Source organism: Sapajus apella, unplaced genomic scaffold (genome assembly GCF_009761245.1).
Source record: "Sapajus apella isolate SASKATOON/1434 unplaced genomic scaffold, GSC_monkey_1.0 scaffold62, whole genome shotgun sequence".
In the NCBI taxonomy this organism is placed as follows: domain Eukaryota; kingdom Metazoa; phylum Chordata; class Mammalia; order Primates; family Cebidae; genus Sapajus; species Sapajus apella.
The window spans coordinates 12562588-12588808 of record NW_022437002.1 but is presented as its reverse complement, the minus strand read 5'-3'; the positions used below and the strand labels follow the sequence as shown (position 1 = coordinate 12588808).

General features: G+C 50.6%; 1 protein-coding gene across 3 annotated transcripts in view; it reads left to right on the top strand.

The window, feature by feature from the left end:
• RIMS3 (regulating synaptic membrane exocytosis 3) overlaps window positions 1-25460 on the top strand; it is a 44884-nt gene extending 19424 nt beyond the window's left edge. For 2 of the 3 annotated variants that reach the window (XM_032247113.1, XM_032247112.1), the window contains 6 exons: window positions 4249-4496; window positions 10147-10288; window positions 12674-12786; window positions 16468-16569; window positions 16891-17030; window positions 19395-25460. In XM_032247113.1, the coding sequence (XP_032103004.1) occupies window positions 4280-4496; window positions 10147-10288; window positions 12674-12786; window positions 16468-16569; window positions 16891-17030; window positions 19395-19607 (927 nt within the window). In that variant the 5' untranslated portion in view covers window positions 4249-4279 and the 3' untranslated portion in view covers window positions 19608-25460. The remainder of the gene's footprint in view (window positions 1-4248; window positions 4497-10146; window positions 10289-12673; window positions 12787-16467; window positions 16570-16890; window positions 17031-19394) is intronic. The other variant, XR_004259468.1, reaches the window with a different exon arrangement.
• The last annotated feature ends 761 nt before the right edge of the window (window positions 25461-26221 follow it).

Below are 26221 nucleotides of genomic sequence, written 5' to 3'. Positions count from 1 at the left end.
AACTCTGGCATGTCCCTCCTGAGCTAGACTGGCTGCCAGAGAAGAAATTAGATCTCTAACCTTCACTGCAATGTGAAGGCTGGGCCCTCCCAAGCATCTTTCAGTTCGTAGACTCAACTCTCCCAGTCAAAAGGACTTTTAGAGATTACTTAATCTGACCCCTTCATTTTACACCCAGATCAGACAGCCGAGGCTCAGAGGACTTTACATAAGGAATCTGTTCACATTTGAATCCCACATCCTAATTCCTAATCCTCCTAACCTGCCCTACCAGGACTTCTGGCCCACAGGGTCAGTCCTAGGGCCTTGGGTCCAGTGCTTTGGGTCTGGCTCCTCCTGTCCCCTTTGGGGAATGGCCTGCAGGCTGGGCCCTCCCAAGCATCTTTCAGTTCTCCAGATGGTTAAAGATGAGAAAATAGCTCTGAATAGTACAGTGACCTTGATGCCAAATCAAATGCTTGTCAATTCCATTTATTATTCATGAGGAAACATGAGCCCCTGGGTTGGCAGGGTCAGGAATTTTGTCCCTTACCCCTTCCTGTTTCACCCCCAGGGGTGGTGCTCTCTTGGTCCCAGGGGCTGTGCTAGGGAAGCTCTTTGCTTCTCCAGCTGTGGTCCGGTTGGGTTTTCTACTGCCCTGCAGTCACTTTCCTTGCAGTTTTCTCAGAGGGCCCGGAGACCCAGGACAGAGCCTGAGCTTAAGGGCCGGGCCTACATTTTTGGTTGAAGGGAGAGGGGCTGCTAAGCATTCTCTCTTTTTGGAAACAGGAGACCTGGGGTCAAGTCCAGGCCTTGCCTCTTCTTAGCTGGGTTGGACAGACAAGTCCTTTACTTCTCTGAGACTCAGTTTTCTCATCTACAGTACAGAGATAACCACACACCTCCCAGAAATACTGTAAGGAGTAAATTAGACCTGCACCATGGCAGAGTCACAGTATCAGATAAGCCTTCTCCCACCTTCCACCAAAAGACCATGTAGATACCCAAAAAACACACAAACTGGCACTAGAATTGGAAACTCAAAAGAAGAGATCATCTTAGGCCCCAGTCCAGGGGGACTTTCCATTAGCTGCAGGGTTGATCGGAATGGGGAAATACAATCCAGGACTCTGCACCCATCACGGTGTGAATGAGACCGGTCCAGGCAGCCACAAAGAAGGCAAAATCAGGCTTTAACTCATCCCCGCTGTCAGCTGCACTTTGCCAGGCTGTCAGGAGACATGCTGACCAGGTGACCAGGTGACTGTTCTCAGCTGTCTGGGGACTGTCTTCCTTATCCGCAAGAATGGTGCCTTTCCCCTTTCACCCGTTCTCTCTCCCCTTTCTCTGTCCTTTTGAGAAAGTGGGCTCCCTCAGCATACCAGGCCTGAGGGCAGAGGATCAAGCAAAGTGCCCTGAACCCTGGGATGGTCAGCTGCCCCAGGAAAACCACTGTGGGGTAGGACAGAGCCAGGAGGGTGCTAGGTGCAGGCCATGCTGGAGCTGCTGGCCTTCTTGGGTTCTGCCTGTGCAGAGGAGACCGACTGCAGTCAAACTGTGGAGGCCAACAGCTGGAGATCCCGCCTCTGTTCCAAACACAGCAACAGACTCCTGCAGCCCCTCCCTCAGAGTGATTCTCAGGGCCCTCTGTCCTCTTCCCTAGCACGTAGTGTAACCATCATTAAATATTTAATTGTAGAATTCGTTATTTACTGTCTGTCTCCCTCTTGGACTGGAGGCTTTGGGAGGGCAGGACCAAGTTGGCCTGGCTCACTGCTGTATCTTTGACACTCATCATGGGCCTGGGAATTTTAGGGGCTTGAATATTTGTTGAATGCAGCTAATAGGGAGAATAAATGTCTATATTTTAAAAAGGAATTTGACAATAGATTCCAAGAATCCAAACGACATTTATGACCCTGGTGTCAGGTAGGATGCTTTTGGAGGTGACAGAGAACTCTGATTCAAAGTGGTGTAAGCAATGGAAAATGTATTGTCTCACATAATTGGAAGACCAGTGCAGGGCACGCCCTAGGTGTGGCCTAAGGTACTTTCTGTCTGAGTGCTGTCTGTTCACAGCAGCACTGGCTTCGGCTTAGGGCTGAGCCCACTCTAGGGGGTAGGAAAGAGAAGGACAGAGGGAGAAAGAGAGAGAGCCCCCCACCTCTCTTATAAGCATGTAATCCAAATCTTCCCCCCTTGGACAAATAAGAGTTGCCAAGGTGAATGCCATTCACAGATCTGCCTCTAAAACAAGGGGTGTGTGGTACCTGAACAAATCAGCCCTCTGTCAAAAAGCAGAAAGAGGGAATGGATTCTGGGGATGCTCCTAGCAGTTTCTGTATCCCCTGACCCAGTCATTCCATTTCGAGGAATCAGTCCTAAAGAAATAAGCAGACAAAATCCATGTAGAAAGATGTTTAGGCCGGACACGGTGGCTCACGCCTGTAATCCCAGCACTTTGGGTGGCCAAGGTGGGTGGATCACTTGAGATTAGGAGTTTGAGACTAGCCTGGCCAACATGGTAAAACCCCATCTCTACTAAAAATACAAAAAAAAAAAAATTGCTGGTCATGGTGCACACCTATAATTCCAGCTACTTGGGAGGCTGAGGTACAAGATTCGCTTGAACCTGGGTGGCAGATGTTGCAATGAGTGGAGACTGTGCCACTCCACTCTAGCCTGGGTGACAGAGCGAGACTCCATCTCAGGAAAAAAAAAAGAGAGAGAGAGAAAGATGTTTATTGTTATGTTTATTTAAAGGAGAAGAAAGAAGCCGGGTACAGTGGCTCACATCTGTAATCCCAGCACTTTGGGAGGCTGAGGCAGGCAGATCACTTGAGGTAAGGAGTTCGAGACCGGCCTGGCCAACATGGTGAAACCCCATCTCTTACTAAAAATACAAAAATTAGCTGGGCATGGTGGTGTGCGCCTATAATCCCAGCTACTCTGGAGGCTGAGGCAGGAGAATTGCTTGAACCCAGGAGGTGAAGGTTGCAGTGAGCCGAGATTGCGCCACTGCACTTCAGCCTGGGTGACAGAGTGAGACTCCATCTCAAAAAATAAATAAATAAAAATAAAAGAGAGAAAAGAGAGAAAGAGGAGAGAAACTTGAGCCTGATCTAAGAGGTAGCTGTATTGAAATACTTAAGTCAGTTATGCTGCTTCTATACAATGGAATATCATGGTAGCATACATAGTGTTAATGACATTGGGAAATGCTTATGATATAATTTTTTGTTTGTTTGTTTGTTTTATTTTTTGGTTTTTTGAGATGGAGTCTTGCTCTGTCGCCCAGGCTGGAGTGCAATGGCGCAATCTCTGCTCACTGCAACCACTGCTTCCTGGGTTCAAGCAATTTTCCTGCCTCAGCCTCCTGAGTAGTTGGGATTACAGGCATGCACCATCATGCCCAGCTAATTTTTGTATTTTCAGTAGACAAGGGGTTTCACCATGTTGATCAGGCTGGTCTCAAACTCCTGACCTCAGGTGATCCACCCACCTTGGCCTCCCAAAGTGCTGGTATTGCAGCCATGAGCCACCTCACCTGGCCATGATATAATGTTAAATGAAAAAAATACCAGAATATAAAATAACATTTGCAGTATGAGTTCAGTTATTTTTAAAAATGCATGGAAGGGTAGCTGGAAGGGAATAGGCTAAAATGCCTCTCAGGAGTACAGTAAGGGGTGATTTTCTTGCTGCTTTGAGCTTTTCTGCACTATCCCCTTCACATAGAAGGACCCCACCAGAGTCTGCACAGGCTGCAGCCAGTTCTGTTCTCCCTGTTCTTATTATTTTCTATGAAAATAACCACTAATACTTACTGAATATTTACTCTGAGCCTGACAGGCACTTCATATGCATTATTTAATTTGGTCCTTACAACAATCCTATGAGCTAAGTGCTTTTATTTCACATCTTGCTGAGGTGTTCACTGAAACCCCCAGAGGTTTGGTCACAAGGTCACACAGCTAGTGTGTAGAGGCCTTTGGAATTCAAGCCCAGGCTATGTGACTCCACAGCCTCAGCCCTCTTTGTCAAACCAGGTCACCTGTGAGGTTCTACATAGCCATGTGCTAATAGGGATAGTCCCTTTTATTGAGCCAGACCCTGTGCATGCCCTTGACATTTGTTTGTACATTTAAACCTCACAGCCTCAGAGAGGTCAAGTGACTAGCCCAGGGTCATGCAGCTAGGAAGTGGTGGGGCTGCTGTAGAGTCATCCAGGTCTGACGTGGGATCCTTTTTTTTCCTGCCCACCTTCAGAGCTGCCTGAGGCCCTGCCGCCCCAGGGACCATGTTTAACGGGGAGCCAGGTCCTGCCTCATCTGGGGCCTCCAGGAATGTGGTGCGGAGCTCCAGCATTAGCGGTGAAATCTGCGGATCCCAGCAAGCTGGGGGCGGGACTGGGACCACCACCGCCAAGAAGCGGCGGAGCAGCCTGGGTGCCAAGATGGTGGCCATCGTGGGCCTGACTCAGTGGAGCAAGAGCACACTCCAGCTTCCGCAGCCTGGTGAGGGGGCATGGGACATGGTGGGGTGGGGGAGAGGGATACTTTGCAGAGACAGTACCAGGGACTGCCCTGATGGGTCTGCACTCCCATGCCCACAAACACTTATACTGTGGCCCTTCCCATACACCAGGTGCTGTTCTAGGTCCAGTATGTGTATGGACTGATTAAATCTCCATGGAGCTCTATGAGGCAGGTACCAAAGCACAGAGAAGGGAGGTCAGATGCTCCAAACTACACAGCTAGTAGGTGGTAGAGCCTGGATTCAGACTCTAGCAGTTGGGCTTCCTAGTTGATGCTCTTAACCTTTACACTCCACTGCCTCCGCACACAGACTTAGACGTTAACCAGTCATTATTTATTAAACAGCCTTATGTTCCTGGCACTGTGTAAGCAACACCACAATTTTACAGACACATACAGGCTCAAGACTTAGTCTCAGGCGCTGGGTGCAGGACTCACACCTATAATCCCAGCACTTTGGAAGGCAGAAGAGGGAGGGTCACTTGAGCCCAGGAGTTTGAGACCAGCCTGGGCAACATAGCGAGACCCCTGGCTTAAAAAACAAAAAAAGATTCAGTCTCACCTGTAATCTCCCAGTCTCCTAAATGCAAATAGCCAGGCACATGCAGTTCTGTGGTCCCATGTATATGTTACAAAGCACAAGGGAGACACACACAAAGATATGCAACTTGTACAGTTACATAAATAGAGCGCTCAGTTGCTCTGGTAAGCTGCCCACATTTCCAGGGAAGCACAATAGAGTAATTCACACTGTGCATGGTCACAAATAAAACCAGTCATGCAAACCACACAGTCACGGCCCTCCGATTACAGATGCATGACCCAGATCACGGAAACATGTCACACATATGTGCAAGTGTACATCACAAAGCCACATTCACACACACCTTAACAGCTCCATCCTCATCAATTCAGTATCCTTTTTCAGACACCTAACTGCAGAATCTCAGTTATGTTCAGTCTGGTGGGTGACCACCTCGTGACATACCTAGACCCCACATCGCAGAGGAGCCAGCTCCACCCACCAAGACCTCTTCACTTTGTGGCATCAGCCCAGACACCAGCTGGTTTTGTTTTAAAATCTCTTCCTGCTTATTTTGTTCAGAGTAACAACTTCCCCAGAAACCTTCAAATAGGCAGCTGGATGGGATGGTGAGGGGGCGGGGGCTCCGGAGGATCCAGGGAGAATGCTCATCAAGGCTCCCAGTTGGGGCTGGGGGTGGGGGACTTTTCCAGGCCTTAAAATAGATTTTTACAAAGCCCTTGACAGGACCACATTGGCTGGTCTTTTCCAGCAATCAAGCTGTGATGTGGTTTCTGGCGGGGGAAAGCTATTATAGATGGGGAAGGGGCTTGAGGTTATCAGAGCCCTAGAGTGGGCGTGGCCTCTGTGAATATGCAGTTTAGTCCTGGTACTAGAGATGGGGATTTGGGGGATGTAGCAGTTGGGCTGGGACAAGGAAGGGGCTGGGACAGAACCAAGGATTGAGATTACGATTGGGAGGTTGTAGAGGTGTTGGACCCCAGGAGTCTGGCTTCAAGGGACCAAGCCCAGGAATCCAACTGATTCAGCTTCAGACCCAAAGCCTTCTTCATGCCCAAAGTGATTTGGAGAGTTAGTCTTTCAAGGCCAGGATAGGGGCCTGAGTCACTGGGAGAACCTTCCAGTGATGTGCCTTGACTTTACAGGCTGCAGGCAGGAATTGGAGCAGATACCAGGAAGACCTTTCATCTTGAGAAGAGATGAATGATGATGGGGCTTCTGAATCTCTGTCTCCTTGGTATGCAAGTGCATGGCTGAAGGACTGGAGCTAGGGGAACTGCCCAGATGCCCTTCTAACTGAAGGTCTCTGTGCATCAGCTAATTGCTGAATGTCAGAGCGGGGAGAGTCCCTTGTGATCATCTAGTGTGCCATACTTACTTTATTGATGAGGCATCTAGAGCCTGGGGAGAAAGCATGTTCCTGGAGAATGACCTCATGTTCAGAGCCACCCCCTGTCATTTACTAGCCGGGTGACTAAGGCAAGTTACTTCACCTCTCTGAGCCTACTGCCTCGTTTGTAGAATGGGGACAATGATACATGCCTTGCATAGTTGTCCAGGGGATTAAATGAGATAGAGTATGCGAAAGCACCCAGCTTCATCCTGGCATATAGTGTAGGCACTCAGCAAGGTGTCAATGCTCTTATTATTTCCTGCTGTTGTACCATAAAGCCAAAAGAGAAGTGAGTTCTCAGCCTCCACACCTCTGCTCCTTCCCTGTAGCACACTTCTCTCCATCTAGAATTCCTTCTCCATTTTTTGCCCCCACGCAAAAAATGAGGATACCAGTGTCCCAGCTCGGACCCTCCCCATGGGTTGGAGTGTCTGGTGCCAGAGGAAAGACTCTGGCATTGGCTCTGGAAACTGTTCTGGGAAAGACCCTAGAAAGGTGCCCCCATTCCCGACAGATGGGATGGCTTCATTCCCTGCAGGGTAGGCTGTGTGAAAGGGGGAAGAATTCCTCCCCTGGACTCGGTCTTCTGGGCTCAGGTCTGCCCTTCACAGGGCCTCCGTCCCCCTAGTGTTTCTGTACTGTGAATTGGCTAGAGCCCCTGCCCATCCTTCTTTGTTTCAAAGCCTCTGCCCTAGTGCAGGATCCATAATGTCTAGCCTGGACGATTGCACCAGCCTCCTCTCTCGTTCTGCCTCCTGCCTGCCTTCTTCCAGTTTATTCCTCATGTTGCCCTAGAGTAGACTTACAAAAACTCACTTTAGAGGGCTAGTTCTGGCTCTGTAACTCACCATGGGACCTTGGGAAATTTACTTTCCCACTGGGCCTCAGTTTCCTCTTTTGTAAAATGGAGCTAAAATGCTCTCTCTCAGTTTCCTTCTGGATCTAATATTCACTAAGTTGTGGGAGCAGTGAGGAGGGTGGAGTCAGAGCTTTGGGCCCAGGAAACAGGTGGGTTCTGGTCTGGCAACTGGCTGGATCTGCAGACGACCATCCTGGGCTGTCCCAGTCCCTGCGCAAACGGAGCTAGTATTTTTCAGGACCAGGGACAGCGGTTTACCCCTTCTGGACTCTGAGATCTGGGTCAGGGTAGAGAAAGGGTTCAAAACCATTCCAGAAGATGCCATAGGGAGTGGTGTTACAGGCTGTGACTGCCCCTCCTTTGATTGTGATGGGACAGATGGGATGGTTCCTGGAGTTTTTGGTCTCTGGAGCCCATAGAATTATTGCAAGCAACTTGGCTTGTTTCTCTAGGGAGAGAGAGATAATATAGTTATTCCTCAGATCAACAGGGGTTGAGACTGGACATGTATGAAGCCAGTGGAGGGATCATCTCTGAGATTGCAGGAGCTTTCTCCTCCCTCTGAAGTCATGGAGCTTAATCTCTGCTGAATCACTTCTCAACTAGATGGGGGATTGGGAGGGGAGTGAGAAGAGCATGACAGCAGACTGGGAGTATGTGGGGCTGATCTAGTCCCAGCTCTCTCAGCACCTGGACCTCAAGCTCCCCAGCTGTGAAATGTGGGGGAAGGGGTAGCCAAAGTATCTCTAACATTTCAGGATTCTGTGACTCCTCGACTCAGGGTCTCACACTGGGTTTGGACGAGTCTTAAATCTAAGAAGGCAAATTTGCTCCCAGATGGTCCAAAGCTTCCCCAAACTCTGAAAGAGGAGGGTTGAGGTCTTGAGGAAGTGAGCCTCAGGCTGCGTGCTGTGAGGTGGAGATATGGAGGCAAGGGACCCCCCCCCGCCCCCTGCCACAGACCCATGTGTCCCCTAACTGGGTTAGAGAAGACGTAGAGTTAGGAGCCAGGGACAGGGAGAGGACCCTCACACCAGCACTATTACCTAGGCGTCTGTGTGTGAGGTGGGTCAGACACCATTTGTGGGTTTTCATCAACATATGTGATTGAATGGGAGGGTTCAGTTCTAAGTGTTACATGTGAACATCATGTGTCCGTGACTTGACTGAAGGCGGCAGAGTACATCATGTGTACATGTGACCAAGACCTGGTAGGACCATTTGTGACTGTGTGACTGTGATATATAAATGCAAGTAGGCTTGTGTATGAGATCACTGTATTCACATACGTGATTGCTCCAACTCACACATGTGTACTTATGCCTCTCTGTGTGAAAAAAATATGTATGAGTTAGTGCGACTCTGTGTGTGTGTGTGTGTGTGTGTGTGTGTGTGTGTGTGTGTATGAGAGAGACAGACATGTTGATGATGTCATGGATTCCTGAATGTGCTATTCTAGTATCCCAGGAGCTGGGATGATTTCAGAGAAGACATTCCTCCTCACCCTGCACCCTGTTCTCAGCCTGTCCCACTGCCCACCCTCCCATCCACTAGTGATCCTAGCCCTCTCAGCCTGCCCTCCTCCAGTGGGGACTTTATGAAAGATAAGCAAATGAAGCAGGAGGAATAAAGTCTCCCTTTTCCCCTGGGGTCTTGAACATCCCCTCCCCAGCCCACCACTGGGTGCAGAGGAAGAGAACTGCCAAAGTAACCAGCTCCCCGCTCCCCAATGCTTTCAGGGGCTGTGTTGCCTGTCCTGCCCTGGGCTCTCCCCCTCCCTGTAGGAAACTCCACCTTAATTCTCTTGGCCTCTAACCAGTGACAGCAAGTGGTTCTTTCGGTGCAGTTTCTATCTGAGGGCCACTTTCCTCCCCATCAAGCTCCTCCAGCAGCCAAGCTTTAGCGGGGGAAGTCCCTGCAAGCCCTCAGCCCGTCTCCCCCATCCGCCCACCCAGGAGGAGAGGGTGTCTAGAGGGACCACACTGCAATGCTGAGGAGGTTGCCATGGAAACCCAGGCAGGATGGTGTGCTGCTGGGTGAGGGAAAGCACCCCATGTTCCCTGCAAGGCTGAGCGTCAGGCTGGGCTACGGGGGTCGAGGCCCTCTGAACAGGAAGCACAGGGACACAGGGGTGAGCTCTCACAGGCCAGCTTTGGGGGTTCTTCTGCAGACCTTTTCTCAAAGCCAAAGGCAATTCGGGTCAACCCAACAGTCCCTCTCTGTCTTGTTTCCCTAATGGCCAGCTCCCCACACACGTCCTCTCCATGTTCAGCCCTGCCTAGAGAAGGCGGGTTTGTTTGAGAGTGGCCAGGCTTCCCATGGGGGCTTTCCTGTAGAGCCTGTAGAGGTATCAGAGGTGAGTTGTGGGGTCTGGGTGTGATGGGGTCTGCAAGGGTGCCTGGAAGAAGGAAAGTCAGTCTGAGAATCCCAGAGAAGATAAACTTTCCAGAAGACAGTGGGAGGAGGCACACTTAAACTTTGGGACAAGGGCTGAAATCAAGGGGGAAGGTGCGAGTCAGGGGAGCCTGATGAGGGTGAGGCGAGGGCCCCAGCTGCGGATCTGTGGCTCTGCTCGGTGGTGTCATCATGACTGTGCCTGCAGCCATCTTTCTAGTCTGCTCTGTCAGCATCACTGCCCTGAGCAGGTCCAGGTGTCAGGCTGCAGACCAGCTCTGAGGTCAGCTCAGCCATGCCCCTGCCTCCAGTCAGAGCCCTGCTCATCCTCCCAGTCAAACCCCCATACCAAGAGAGTGACTTCAGCAGGACTCTCAGAGAAGCCCCATTCATAATCTGACCTTGTTTCCTCTCTGTGCTTGGGGTGGGGGGGTCACAGAAGGGGCCACCAAGAAGCTGCGCAGCAACATCCGCCGGAGCACGGAGACGGGCATCGCGGTAGAGATGCGGAGCCGGGTCACGCGCCAGGGCAGCCGGGAGTCCACTGACGGGAGCACCAACAGCAACAGCTCTGACAGCACGTGCGTGCAGCCCCGCGCCATGGTCCCCTCCCTCCTCCTCGGTCCTCCAGTCACAGAACCACTGGGCAGGGTGGGAAAGCCTCCCAGTTTTGTTTCCAGCTAAAACGTCTGGGTCCTCTGTGTCTCTGCCTTCCTTCATACCCCTCCCCTCAACACTCCGTGGTTGGACCCCAGGTCTTCCTATTGTTCCCTCCGGAATATCCAGATACCCAGGAGCTATCAATTCCTTTTGTATGTTTCAGGAAGGGACCCTTACCTCCCACTTCCTACTCACACACTGCCCTGCTCTAGAGGAGAGGGTGGAAAGGAAAATGTCCTAAAATCCGTTTACATCTAAAACCACTGTTGTGGCCCAGACGAGTGGCATTCTCTCAAGCAGCCTTGCTTAGAGCTTTGGGAAGGAGATTGGACTAGATCAATGTTTTTCAGACCATGGATGGTGACTCATAGACAGGAAGCAAAATAGGTTTAGTGGGTCAAAACCAGCATTAGAGAAAGAAATAGGCATATGTCATGAAGTGAGAATAAATTGCCTTGTGAACTTTTGTTTCCATTTTTTATATATAGATGCACACAGGTCTGTCATGATGTTAAATCTCCTTTCTTACATGTAGGTTGCATTAAAAAATCTGAAAGTCACTGGGTTAGTATTCCCCCAGATCTAAGTCTATGAAATTATAGTTGTATGACTAAGATTTTCTGCTTCTGCTTCAAGCCCAGTGACTTCCAGGCTCAGGATTCTGTGGCTCCATTGATTGAGATTCAGTGATCGTATGTCTCAGTGCTGCACCTACTTCGATGAATGCGAGTTCTCTCAAGCATTTATTACATCTTGCCATGTGCAGAGCATGCCTGGGCATTCTCAGATCAGTGATTCTTAACACTGGGATCTATGGGCTGTGATCAGACCAGGAACAATGACCATTTAACACTTACAACAACCCTGAGGGTTGTGGGTACTACCGTTATCTCCCTTTGACAAGTGGAGAAACAGGGAGAGGAAGAGGGTGAGGCACCTTACCCAAGGTTACAGCTATTAAGTGGTGATGGAGTCAGAACTGGAATTAAGGCCATTTGATTCCATGACCTTTGTTCACAATCTCCACACTCTCTATATCCAGCTCCTAAAATTCTGTGACCTTGAGAGTCTCAGATTTCATTGTCCTAAGAATGTGATATTAGGCTATTGTTGACCATGACCAATAAATGTGGAGCCTTGAAGCCCCTCCCTGGGGGATGGAGGCTGGGCCTAGTCGGGGAGAGACACAGGCTCTCTCTGAGAAGCATACATGCCTGCTTTTTTCCTCTCTGCCTGCCACTAGCCAAGGGGGACTCAAGGCCAAACTGCCTAGTAGGAGATCTTCCTTGGACAGGCTTTTATCGCTGTAGCCAGGAGCCTGGGCCTTTCTAGGAGATCTTAGAATTTTGTTCTATCATAGCCCCTGAGCAGACCAGGGCCAACCCTCCCTTATCTGTCCTTTCTCAGCTGGCCATACCCAGAACATCTAGGCTGGAGCGCAAGAGAAAAGTAGCACTTTCCCCTTGATGATAACAACAGCAGCAACCGGAACTATCATTTAATGTTTCCTGTTTGTCTGGAACTTTCACCTGCCCTAATTCTCAACATACAAAGCCCTGTGAGTTGGGCATCATCTCTGTTTTGCAGGCAAGGCAATCTTACCTTTGGGAGCCTCTGTTTTCTCATCTGTAAGATTGGGTAATAGCTCCTACCACACAGAGTGGTTGTAAGGATTAAATGATATAACACATGTGGAACTTTTAATGCACCATTGGCACCTGGCAAGCTGTCAATCACTGTCAATTGTTCTTGTTACTGTTTCTAGACACCCACACAGTCACGGAACAACCACAAACCGCCATCACTTGTAATTCACCTCAACCCTGTAATTGTGTTATTTTGGTCTTAGTTGCTGTTCTGGGCACCACCTCATGTTTGACTTGGATTTCAAACTTACGGTCAACTCAAACTTCAGTCCTTGTAACTTGTTCCAGGCATTGAAATTTCCAACCTATGTCTCTGGTTCTTGGCATTGACATGCCCTGGTGAAGACACAGGTGTCCATCAAGCCCTGCCTTGTAAGGGTCACTTTAGAAGTCCCTGGAGCTTAAAGGATTAAACAGCATCATTATGTTATTGTTATTAGTTTTCTCAAATGCCATCAAAGTATTTTTCTTCAGTGTGCAGAGATGAACAGTTCTGTTTGTCCTTACCCAGAGTAGTGCAGTCATACTGTGTAGAGTAGAAACTGAGGCACAGAGGGAAGTGTCCAGGACCCTAGGGGCAGAGCATGGCAGTCTGCCAGCCACACTGTCATCCTCACGTTGCCCTGACACCCTCACGCACCCCTCTGCCTTCTCCTGCAGGTTCATCTTCCCCACCACCCGGCTGGGGGCTGAAAGCCAGTTCAGTGATTTCCTGGATGGGCTGGGACCAGCTCAGATTGTGGGGCGACAGACGCTGGCAACACCACCCATGGGTGAGTCTTACTGAGGGCAGATTGAGTGGGGTGATGGGACCATGTGGCAGAAGGGTGAACTCAGTGGGGGCTCTGCATCAGCCATCATAGAGTTTATTCTATCACCAGTTCTGTGTGATCTTAAGCAAGTCACTTCCCTTCTTTAAGCCTCAGTTTCTTCATCTTTAAAATGGGAATAATAATATCCACTTGAGTTCCACAGTCTAACAATTTACTTTATTGAGCCCCTGTTAGATGCTTTACATGAGGTATTTCAATTGAGTGCTTAGGAACTGTGGCTTATTTGACTTGTTACACCCAACAGTGCCTGGTACCTAGAGGCCCTTTAGTAATTTTCTTTTCTTTTTTCTTTTTCTTTTTTTTAAGACAGAGTTTTGCTCTTGTTGCCCAGGCTAGAGTACAATGGCACGATCTCGGCTCACTGCAACCTCCGCCTCCTGGGTTCAAGCTATTCTGCCTCAGCCTGCTGAGTAGCTGGGATTACAGGCATGTGCCAGCACACCTGGCTGATTTTGTATTTTTAGTAGAGACGCGATTTCTCCAAGTTGGTCAGGCTGGTCTCTAACTCCCGACCTCAGGTGATCTGCCCGCCTCGGCCTCCTAAAGGGCTAGGATTATAGGTGTGAGCCACCGTGCCCGTCCCCTTTTGGTAATTTTCTTATCACTCTTCCTTGCAGCTAGGAAGTATATTTGGCCCTCTGTATCCATGGTTTCTGTGTTTGTGGATTCATCCAACCTTGAATAGAAAATATTCAGGGAAAAAAAACATTCCACAAAGTTGCAAAAAGCAAAACTTGATTTGCTGTGTGCCAAGTACTACCCTGAATCCATGCAAATAAAGTGATGTGTAGGCATTGCGCTAGGTATTATAAGTATAGTCATTTTCAGTGTGTGAACATCATAGAGTGTACTTACACAAACCTAGATGGTATATATCCTTTTTAAATGTATATGTATTTTTTCATATAGAAAACCATATATCCTAGCACCATTACGGAATATCAATCATTTCCCCATTTGATCTGCAATGACAATATCAAGTACCATATGTCAGGTTTCTCTATATGCTCCATTATAATCTTATGAACCCACTGTCATATATATGATGCATTTTTGACTGAAATGTCATTATGCGGCACACCAGCATAATCTAGAGATGATTGAAAGTATGTGGAAGAAGCTGTTTGCAGTGGCCTGTGCCTGTAGTCCCAGCTACTCAGGAGGCTGAGGCTGGAGGATTGCTTGAGCCCAGGAGTTTGAGACCAGCCTAGGCAACATAGTGAGACCCTGTCTCAAAAACTAAATAAAATAAAGTGTATGGGAGGATGTGCATAGATTATATTCAAACACTATTTTATTTTATTTTTAAGATGGAGTTTCACTCATGTTACCCAGGCTGGAGTGCAATGGTGTGATCTCGGCTCACTGCAACCTCCGCCTCCCGGGTTGAAGCGATTCTCCTACCTCACTCTCTCCAGTAGCTGGAATTACAGGCATGCACCACCACGCCCAACTAATTTTTTGTATTTTTAGTAGAGACGAGGTTTCACTATGTTGTCCAGGCTGGTCTTGAACTCCTGACCTCAGGTGATCCACCTGCCTCAGCCTCCCAAAATTCTGGGATTACAGGAGTGAGCCACCACGCCCAGCCTATTTTATTTTCGAGACAGAGTCTTGCTCTGCTGTCCAGGCTGGAGTGCAGTGGCGCCATCTCGGCTCACTGCAACCTACCTCCACCACCCGGGTTCAAGTGATTCTCCTGCCTTGGCCTCCTGAGTAGCTGAGATTATAGGCATGTGCCACCACACCCAGCTAATTTTTGTATTTTTAGTAGAGACAGGGTTTCACTGTGTTGGCTAGGCTGGTCTCAAACTCCTGATCTCAAGTGATACCGCCTTGGCCTCCCAAAGTACTGGGATTACAAGCATGAGCCACCATGCCTGGCTGCCACTTTATATTAGACACTGAAGCATCCAAGGATTTTGGTATCCCTGGGTTGGGGCGGGGTAGGGTTCTGGAACCAATGGATTCTAAAGGATGACGGTATGTCCTGAAGCCTACACTTCACCCTGTTAGCTTCAGTCTGTTTCATGAGCTCTCAGACAGAGCCTCCCTACCCTCTCCCTCCCTTAGGTGTCGGCTGTGTTAGCTTCCAACAGCTTCTCCCCAGGATAGCTCCTCCAGAGGTGCCTCCTCACCTCCACCCCTTTCCCATCTGTCTGACCTGAGTAGCACCTGACCCAGCCCCCATCAGGACAGTGCTTGACCTATGTCCCTCCCAGCAAATGAGGAAGCCAAGCGCAGTGTCCTGCAGCGAGTCATGTAGTGGAGCTGGGGTTCCATTCCAGGCCAGGACTCCTTCCACTCCACTGCCCTCAAAAGCTCCCACCCAGGAGCTCCTGCTGGCTGGAACGGGAGCCCATGGGGACCCTCAGAGGGTCCGGTCAGCTGAAAGCAAGGACTGGGAATTAGCCAAATCCAATTCAAGGGTTTGGCCCTTGAATTGGATTTGGCTAATTCCCAGTGCTTGCTTTCAGGCTCTTAAGGGTCTGGGGAGCCTGCTTTTCCCAGCCCTAGACCCAGCCACAGGCTGGGCAGCAGTGAGAGGAGCCAGACACCTCCATGAGGCTAATGCCCCGTGGCAGCCAGGACCATTTGCGTGTGGTACCCCCTGGTGCCAGACCAAGGAAAGACAGGTTTGCCTTGTCCACCTTGTTAGTGATGCTACAGTGAGACCTGGAGATTAATTCCCAAGACCTTCCCTTCCCACTTCCCCACAAGGAGGTCAGGAATAGCTGGATGGAGGTGGATGGATTCCAGGATGTCTCTTGAAATTGGTAAATCCCCATCTTCCCTAGTATACAAATACAAACAATTGCATGATGGCTCAGTGAATCTAAAAATGGGTGACCGAAACCAAAGTCTGGCCCATTTGATTCCTCTGGACCAGGCTTTGATTCTGCACCGCTGTAAAGGACTTCATTTTGTTCCAAGTGACTGACTACTACATAATTCCAAATTTTGCCAACCAGTGTTAAACAAAGCTAATAGTTCCTAGAAATCAGGTAACTGACATAACTCCCACACACAGAAATTGCCCTCGGCTGGATAATCTATTCTGTGGGAATACAGTGAAGATTTCTTCAGCCGGCCACACTCAGGGAGTCTGCTGGCCTTTCCTTCCTCCGTTGTTAATGCACTAGCAGGCCCTCATTTTCAGGTAGGGCCTCGTGTCCTGGGCAGGCTTTTAGCTCAGTGCCTCTTCAAATGGATGCTGTTTCAACACAGATGTCGAAGGAGGTGAAGAACAGCCACTGAGCCCACAGCCTCCCCTGTCTTCCTGACACAGCAAGCTCTGTTGCCCAAATTTCCTGTTCTCCTCAGTAAAACAGAAGCCTCTCAGCTAGCCAGATACAAATGGGGACTTGGCAGCCATCTTTTGTTACCCAATCATGCCCTTGAAGGTCATGTCCCCACTCCACCCCAAGGGACCTATCAAAGGATCTCTCAGCTGCTTTAAAGTGGTCTCCTGAAAGCAGTTCTGACCCATGTGGTTGGTGCCATCTTGTTCCCTTTCTAGTGTTGATGTAGCCTCCTCTGTAGACTGGCATTCAGTACAGCAGCTGGCTGGCCTGCTCCTTGGTCTGGCCCTGCCTGGACTCACCCTCTTCTTCCTTTCAGGAGATGTGCACATTGCCATCATGGACCGGAGCGGCCAGCTGGAGGTGGAAGTGATTGAAGCTCGGGGCCTGACCCCCAAACCAGGCTCCAAATCCCTCCCAGGTGAGGGATTTTAGAAATGGGGTCCTGACAGGGAGGGGCATAGAGCCATGCTCTGGGTCTAGCAGGTCCTCAGCTCCCTTTGGTCTAAATCAGGATTTTTGACAGTGGAGTCACAGCTTGCCTGGAAGGCCAGTGACTAGGGTGGAGAGTAAGGGAGGATGGAGGAACCAGCACTTGAGTCACCTCTTCTGCCTGCTGTCCACTGGCCGGCTCATTCCATGCACGCTGCTCACCTCCAGGATCACCTGGAAGTTAGGGGATGGGCAGTCCACAGCTATCTCTCCTGGATCCCTCTCTGTCATATGTTCTCTCCTCCCTTAGCCACCTATATCAAGGTTTACCTGCTGGAGAATGGGGCCTGCTTGGCTAAGAAGAAGACAAAGATGACCAAGAAGACTTGTGATCCCCTGTACCAGCAGGCTCTGCTCTTTGACGAGGGACCCCAGGGCAAGGTGCTGCAGGTGGGTGACACAGGGCCAGTAGGACAGAGTAGACTCTTAAAGACTGGAAGTTGTCATTCAAAGTTTTTCATTTATGATTCATCCTGTGCCAGGTGCCGTGGTAAGTGCAATAATTTGCATTACCCATTTATTTTCACAACGCTGTGAGGTATTATTGTCCCCAGTTGATTCATACGGGAACCAAGGTTTTGGGGGTAACCAAATTGCTCCCCAGGTTGCACAGCTGGTAGGTAGAACCAGGACATGTGTGACCACTGCCTCCCCCTTCCCCTGGTGCTAACGTCCATTGCACATCAGTTTAGTGCCAAGCCTTGTGTTAGGTGCTTTCCAAACATGACCTTATTTCATCTTGCAGATGATTTTGTGAAGTAGGTGTGATTCTCTCCACTTTACAGAAACAGAGTCTCTTACAGATGAAGTCACTTGCTTGGGGGTGAGCCCAGGCCAGGTGACTCTCATCCCAATTACTTGAGAGCAACAAAGGCCTTCTGCACACTTGGTATTGTTAGCCCTTCTTAATCCTGGGAGGGAGGGATCTTCATGCTCATTTTATAGATGAAGAACCTTAGGTCATGTGGGGATAAAGCACGGTGGTAGATCAGTCTCTGGGCTCAGTCCTAGGTTCAGATTCCAGTTCAGCACTCATTAGCCATGAGTAGAATGTCGTGAAGATTAAACAGAGGATTGCATATAGAGTGCCTGACAGATAAACAGCTACTCAGTGTGTATTAACAGTCATGGTGGTGGCTGCTGATCTTGCCTGAGGCCACGAAGGTAGCAGAGAAGAGGCTAGAGCTAGAGGCTGTCTGGGCCATCCAGCTTCTCATCTAGGGCTGCTCCTCTGGGCTGAGATGGTTTTGTGGAAAGGGGCCTTGGAGTTGCAAATTTAAAGAACTGCAGAGCCAGACACAGAGACACGGGAGGCTGAGGCAGGAGGATCACTTAAGCCCAAGAGTTTAAGAGCAGCCTGGCAACATAGCAAGATCCCATCTCTAAAAACGTGAAAAAAAAAACTAGCTGGTCATGGTGGCATGTGCCATAATCCCAGCTACTTGAGGTGACAAGGCAGGAGGATTGCCTGAGCCCAGGAGATCAAGGCTGCAGTGAACTATGATTATGCTACTGTACCTCAGCCTGGGTGACAGAGTGAGACCGTCTCTTAAAAATTAAAAATAGGCCGAGCGCGGTGGCTCACGCCTGTAATCCCAGCACTTTGGGAGGCCGAGGTGGGTGGATCACCTGAGGTGAGGTGTTCGTGACCAGCCTGGCCAACATGGTGAAACCCTGTCTCTATTAAAAATATGAAAAACTGGCTAGGTGCAGTGGCTCACGCCTGTAATCCCAGCACTTTGGGAGGCTGAGGTGGGCGGACCACGAGGTCAAGGAGATCGAGACCATCCTGGCCAACATGGTGAAACCCCATCTCTACTAAAAATACGAAAAATTAGCCAGACACGGTGGCATGAGCCTGTAGTCCCAGCTACTCGGGAGGCTGAGGCAGGGGAACCGCTTGAACCTGGGAGGCGGAGGTTGCAGTTAGCCGAGATTGCACCACTTCACTACAGCCTGGCGACAGAGTGAGACTCCATCTCAAAAAAAAAAAAAAACATAGCCAGATGTGGTGGCAGATGCCTGTAATCCCAACAATTCAATGTGCTGAGACTGGAGGATCACTTGAGCCCAGGACGTCAAGGCTGCAGTGACCTATTGCACTCCAGCCTGGGTGACAGAGGGAAACCTTGTCTCTTAAAAAGAAAAAAGAACTGCAGAACCCTAGGCTCTGGGGAGTGGAAGCATAATCTTTGGTGTCTGCTTAGGAAAGGATTCATCAGTGAAAACATAAGTTTGAAAATCACTGAATGAATCCATTCCTCTCTCCCAGCGTGTGGCTGGAAACAGTGAGGGCATGGGGCTTCCACAAGTCCCACGGCAAGCCGGCAGCGCAGCCAGAGCTATGGCCAGGCCCTCAACTCTGTCTGCCCCTTCCTGGGGAAGGCTGTTGTCTGTAATGCTGGGAGGCTCTGGAGTCACACACCAGGGTCCTAATCCCAGCTCTGCCACAAGTTACTGTGCAACTTTAGGTTAGCCAATTCACCTTTCTGAGCTATAGTTTCCTCTGTGGAAATAATGATACAGAGCACCCTACCTACGTGGCTTGTTATAACAATTAAAAGAATCTAGGTAATCAATAGGATCACATCTAACACACCTCAAGCTCTCAGTAAATTATTGTATGAAATCAGTCTGAGTTTTGGCTCCTTCTGTCCCATCTGTGCCCTGCTGAAACTTGTAGGTTCCTGGGCCTACTGCACAGTCCTGGAGTCAGGGAGGTGGCTCAGTCCCTCCCTCTCTTCTTCCTGGCAGGTGATCGTCTGGGGAGACTATGGCCGCATGGACCACAAGTGCTTCATGGGCATGGCCCAGATCATGCTGGACGAGCTGGACCTGAGCGCCGCAGTCACCGGCTGGTACAAACTCTTCCCCACCTCCTCAGTGGCAGACTCCACACTCGGATCCCTCACCAGGCGCCTGTCCCAGTCCTCCCTGGAAAGTGCCACCAGCCCCTCATGCTCTTAAGGATGTCAGGAAGAGAGGCCAGGATGGTGGTGTGGGGAGGGGTGCCTGCTGGCCCCACGTCTCCTCTGTACATAGTCTTCGTGTCTTTCTGGACCCCTTGTCCTGCTGCATGCCTGTTGGCTACTGGGCTCATCCCAGCTGGCAGTGGAGACTGTAGTGTGTGCGTGCGCGTGCGCGTGCGCGTGTGTGTGTGTGTGTATACGTGACCACGTTCTATCTGTTCATTTGTCTGGGTATAGTCACTCCTGGTGACGACATGGGCTGAAATGTCTCCACGTCTCTTTGTATCTTGTTGAAAAGAAACCCAAAGGAGTGTTGTGTGGATGCGACTCACACTGAGGAGTCTCCAGGGGTGGAAGTGGGGCATGCGGCCACTGGTCGGTGCTGCCTGGTCCTGGGCCCGGGGCAGAGCCTGTGTGTTCTCCACCTGTGCCTGCTCCTGGTGGTCTCCACTTCGTTTTCTGTCTTGTCTTTTGTTCCACTCTTGACTCTCCCGGCTCTGCCGCTGTTTTCTGAGGAATGTAGCTCCCGCTGCAGCTGGCCATACTGAGGGCCTCTGGGAACCCCACCCCTCCGGAGCCACTCTGGCAGCTCTTCCTGCCACTGAATGCGTTCTGCAGCATGTAGCATGCCCACCTAGCTCCCTGGCCAGGGCCCCGGGGAGGCAGAGGGTACCCGGGGGGCTGAGGGCTTAGAAATGACTTTCTCTGTGGGGCTGGGACCGTCTCCTTTCTGCAATGAAGCACAAGGTCTCGGTTCCAGGGTTCCTGGCCAGGTGCCCCCTTAGCATTTGTTCTTCATCTTCTGTCTCTTCAAGCCTCCCCACTCCACCACGCTGAAGGAGCTCTGCCAGCGGGCCTGGGCAGGCAGCTGCAGAGCGCATGTTATCTGCTAAAGCAGACAGTCTTCCTGAGGCCCTTAGGGTGGCCCTGACCTCTTGGGGGCTCATTCCTGGCGGGCATGACTCGGTAAGGAGGTGCTGTGGGCAGGGCTGTTTGTCGGAATAAGGAGGGCTGAGGCTGATTGTTCCCAGCCACTGCCGAGGATCCTGTCTGACAGTTGGGGATTCCCTGCATGAAGTCGTTCACTTGGGACTCTAGTTGCTGTGCATTTCCAGACCAGGGTCCCTGTCTGGGAGCTCAGACTCAGCTGGGTTCCAGCAGCCTGGCTCCAGACTCTCGTCTGCCACCATCACCAGCTCTGTCTAAGCAATACTTCCCCCTAGGCCTCCCTGCTCTCCTGTGCCCCACCGCTGCCCTCTGCAGAGCTGTCTGCCCCAGGCACCCACCTGCCTCTGCTTGCTTTCTCACCCGTGTCTGGTTGGAGCTTCTCACAGCCACTCAAACCCTCACTTGATTTGGCAACTGGGCCCTGTTGGCGGAGACCAGTGCCTGGACTGGACCCTGTGAAATCTGTCCCCTGGGAATCCTGAAGTCGGGCTCAGGAAGGCCCAGATCTGTCCCTGTCCCTCCTCAGCTCTAGGGTGAAAGGTAAGAGGTTGCTCAGGAGATGGACGGAGCAGCCTTTGGGTTTGTGTCTAGTAGGGAAGAAAGCAGCAGGGCAGTGGAGGTGTGGGGAAGGCGCTCTTTCCACCTCTCCCCAGGCATTATTCCCAAGTGCTGAAATGGCTGTGGCCCCAGCGCCTGAGGCAGGGGTGCACTACCTGGGGTAGCAGTGGAAAGGTCTTGGGGCCTGAATGACTTGGGGCCTCCATTCATAACCAAAGTTGGAAGGGCATGGAGGCAGTGGCTCTTTGCAATAGGTCATCTCAGCCCAAAGGGTCTCCTTGGCTAGCATGGCTCTGTGTTGGGGTGAAGTCAGAGTCCTGTAACTTCTCCCAAGAAAGATAGGGGAAGAAGCCAGGACCCCACCTGGCCTGCCCATAGGATAAGAAGTGGGTAAGGGCAGGAAGCAAATGAACAGAGTTAGTTCCCAGGCTCCTGCTTCTGCCTGAGCCTCTATTCTTGTCTTATTAGAGAAGGGGACCAACCATTGGGTGCATAGAGGGAGGAGGCCACTGGGCTGAATCTTCTCTTTAGGCAAAAATGCTCTTCCCAGGCCCATTATGTTTATCAAGTTCTTAGAAATGGGCAAAGGGCTCTGTCCTCCTCGACCCTAATGGGGGATCAAGAAGGGAACTCCTTTGCCAAAGGGTATTTTAATCTCCTGTTTATGATCTATTCACCTCTAGAGCAGTCACAGTCAGGGTGCTGTGAAAATACTCTACGCCTTGGGATGACAGGGTTGTTAGTGACCCACAGGACAGTATAGATGTTTGTTGACGTAGCACTGAGTGGTGATACCCAGATCAGCAGTCACCCCAGGAAATGGGGGCTACCCATACCCTCATTCTTCTGGTGGGAAGCTGCCTGCAGAGAGGCCTGCTACTAGGGGGCTCCAGGCCACAGTGCCCCTTGCCTCTGGGGAAGGGTTAGCACAGGGGAGGTTCTAGCTGGAGGAGGGGCCTGATGTGCTGGTCACGTGGGCTGACCTACCCACAATCCCCAGCTGCCAAAACTGCCCAGCAGTTGGGGATTGTAGGTAGGTCAGCCCACCTACAATCCCACTCCAGTATTCTGCCTCTCCAAAAGAAGGTCATTTCCTCCCCAAACTGACCTTGGGGAATTATTCTTTTAACCCTTTGCACCAAATAAGTCACTCATCCCCACCTGGATTTTACCCCAAGAGGGTAAAGTAGTGTGAGGCTGATATGTCTGTGTGATGCAGTGTGGCATCATGGTCTGTTTCTCAGCATCCTGGATGCAGGGGCTTTTCTGAAAAGCCACTCTGGATCTGGCCTGTCCCAGAAAAGGAGGATGCACAAGTGTGACTCCTGGTGTTTGCTGGGGTGAGGGGCATCTGCTGTGTGAGGAGGGGTGGTGGGGAAGGAAGGGACATGGTCTCTCCAGAAGTCTCCCACCCTGGGGCCAACTCATTGCCAGGTTCAGTGTCCTGGCTTCAAATGCCCCCTCGCCCAGGTGAAACCCTGCTGTGGTTACAGGATGGGGCTGTTTGTCATTCCACCTCCTCTGGTCAGGCGAGTTTCATTGTGCATATAGCAGAGACAGGAGTGGCCCTGCAGTGATGTTGGGTTGTGGGCAGGGACAGTGATGGATGACTCAGAGCGTCTGTCTTTGTATTTCTGCTCTGTTCGTTCTGTCCCACTTTCTTCATAGACTCCTTTTCTCTGCAATGGGCCTTTGGTATGAAAAAGGCTCCAGTAAATGGAGCCAAGTCTTGGTTTGACAAAGGGAACTTGATCCTTCAGGGAAGAACCATCTCCAGAATGACTCCCCATTTGGTTTCTTCTGCCACCCAATTCTACTAGGAAAGGAGCACTTAGGAGGTTCTTGGGATGCAGCAAGTCCCCAGCAATGCCAGCATTTCACGGGGCTGAGGCAGATCCCAGGAGCTCCAGGAAAGGACACCAATAGAGCAAATGCCTCGTGGAATCACTGCCGGTTAGAACACTGAGGTCAAGCCAGTCCTCCCATGGTCATGCCACCCACCAGGGAAGCATGCCTGATCTCTTCTTTACTGCCAGCCTTGAGGAGAGCAGAAGCCTCCATTTTTAAAGACAATAAAGACCTCCAAGGGTACTTCTTTGGAAATGAAATGTAGCACAAACTTAGCCTATGTTACCAGGAGACCTGACATGCAACCAGGGTCCCTCTTCCATGCCCTGCTGCCCAGGAGATGCTGAGCTCCTCTTCCCCTGGAGTTCCAGCCCTCCTAGTACCTCATATTCCCCATCTTCCTCAGCCCAGAAAGCAATAGGGCTTTAGTGATGCTCCTCTTTTGTGTCTCTCTGATTGCCTCTAGCACTGTGCAAACTCTGTGCAAGAAATTGCTGCCTTTGCTTGATGTTGTAGATGAGTTGCTCTCCACCTGGCTGGAGAGATGGCACATCATTCAGGGCCGGAAGGTTGTCCAGCAGTGTTTCTGCAGTGGCTGCAGGGAGATGGAAAAGAAGAGGCCTGCTTCCCTGCCTCCTCCTACCTTTCTCTTCCACTCCCCAGAGTTTTCTTCTCCAGTATCCTGACACGTAAAGAGATTCTTTAAAATGCTGCTGCTTCTACCGGACTGTCTTTCACTGAGTGTTCAGGGAGGAGATGAAAATGTAGACCCATCCCCGCTGCCTTGTCCCTCAACTTTTTCACTCAGGTCAGAAGAGGTTGGGGTGAAACAAAACAAGCATGATTGAAGAGCAGGGGAAGCCCGCACAATCAGGTGAGGCCTGATGGGGGCTGGACTGGCCTGGTCTGGCTGGGAAAGGGTTCTTTTGAAAGCGTGCCTGAGCATCTCAGAGCAATGTCAGTGATGCCAAAGAGAGCAACTTGGCCTCCTTGGGCACCAACTCTGCTGGCTGAATTGCACAAACATGGCTCAGATGTTGGCATGTCCAGTGGTGGGGCCTTGTTCTCTGATAAAGGGCTTAATCTTTCCATGTAGCAAAGCAACTCTCCCTCCCTCCCCTCCCCCAAACCCTGAGCTTGGGCTTGTGTGGGCCCAGCATGGCTGTGCCTGTGAGGGAAGCCACGTCGGTGAGAGAAAGTTGCATTCTCTCAGGGGCCTAGACTGGCTTGGGGCAGGTGCTTGCCGAAAAGCATGAGTGTTTCTGCTTTGAGAAACTCCTCCAGGGCTCTGACTGGAAACTTGGCCAATAAGGACAGGGCCTTGGGCCTCCCAAGGAGTTCACACTGATGCTAGGAAGGGTCCCTGAGCCTGGGTTCCAGTCAGCCTGGCTAACAGAATGGGGCCTGGGAATTCCAGGGGCAACCAAGCATCCACCCCATTAGCCAGTGACATGGACAGAGACAGCTGGCTAGAGGGAATCAAAGGCTGTTCTGTACAGTTTTGCTAGAAACTGTGACCTTGGCAAGGCTCCTCACTTTTCTGGGCCTCAGCTTCCTCACCTGCAAAATCAGAGCATTAGCTGCTCTCTCCATGGTTCCCTCCCGGTTTTCATTGGAAGTCTCTGATCCAGAGCACATGAGGGTTGCAAGCCTGGTGTACCTGGTTCCTGACTCCATGGGCTGGTTTCCTCCAGCCCCTGATGCCCAGGCTGGGTGCAGGCCCTCAGCTGGTCTACGTCCAGATGCTGCCTCAGACAAGAACTCTGGGAATCCTAACAGACTCTGCTTTCCTCTCTTCGTGGTTTGTCCTCCCTCTTTTATTCTTGTGTGATGATGAGACATAATTAAGGGTCGTCTACAATGGACAGTTTTCAAGGTGCTGATGTGATGTCACAATCTCAGCTACATCCTGAGTAGGTCAGTGTCCCCACCAGCAGATGAGGCTGGGTCTGTCCTCATTTCTGCTTCTGGGATGACATCACCGGGAGAGTTGAAGATCTGAGAATTCTAAAGGAATGGAGGAGAGAGGGAACTGATTTCCCTTCAAAGTATTTTGCTTCTTAAGACCACTCCTCCCTCCAGAGTGTCTTTAACCAGACATCATCTCAGAAGGCAGGGCGGCTGCTTCCTTAGGGAGAGTGGGCCTGATAGCTCAACCAACTCTTTTAGCATGTAAACTCACAGAAGGCGAGAACCCCTTTTTTTAGACTTTCCAAATGCATCCTGCAAAGAGACAGATAGCTGATAGGGACTGACAAGCACACTGTTTAGATAAGAAGCAATTAGCCTTTTATATCTGTGCTCTATACATTTTCTATGTGTGGCATCTTTCCTAACTTGTTGCGGTTCCCGGGTGGCAGGTGTACAGCTGGGAGGGACTGCCAGCTGTTTCGTACAACGTTCTTGCCAATTCCCTTGAGGAGAAAATTCTTCACATGGCTTCTGCATGTACAGTATTTGGGCAGCAAAACATGATTAAAGTTAGTTTGAAAATGGTTTCATGTGTTGCTTTCTGTAGACAGTTCTTCATCCTAGGAGGAAGAAAACAAGGTTCCAGGTGGCTAAAAAGAAGAGGAGGGGGCTGGCTTGGTCGAGAGGCAGGAAAGAGCAGTACATTTCAGAAAAAAAGCATGAACGATATGGCTTGAGCCTCTGACTATTGTTTGGGAACTTTATGGTCACAGCAATGTTCCTGGGCCATGAAATCTGACTGGTCCAGGCAGCTTCCTGGCTCTGTCTCCCAGGCCCCCAGCTTCCAAGCCCTCAAAGGCCTCTATTTCCAGAGACTCCACAAGGGATGTCCAAAGACAGGGGAAGGTAAGATGGAGCTAAGGCCACAGCTTTCAACCCACTATTCCTTTCTTTCTGAGTTCTTGGGTCCAGCAGCTCTGCTCAGGCATGTGGCTTATTGCAGCCACACAGCAGTAAACACAGCAGTTGACTGCTATGTGCTGCACCCTACATCAGTCACTGATGCCTGGAGCACCCATTCCCTTCCTTGTCTCATGGGGGAGCAGAACAGTATGTTAATATTTAGTCATTTGGGGGCATATCCACTGTCCTAGGGCTGGGTTTGGGGGGTACGGAAGATAGATAAAGGAAGTGTAGCATTGTCATGGCATGTACTTGCTGGCACAAGGCTGGCACCCTCCTCCCAAGAGCCCTCAGGAAACCTTCACTGCGCTGGCTCTGGCCATAGGCCTTGCAGTTCCCATGAGCACCATCTCTTGAAGGAAGGCTCATAAGATCAATATGTGA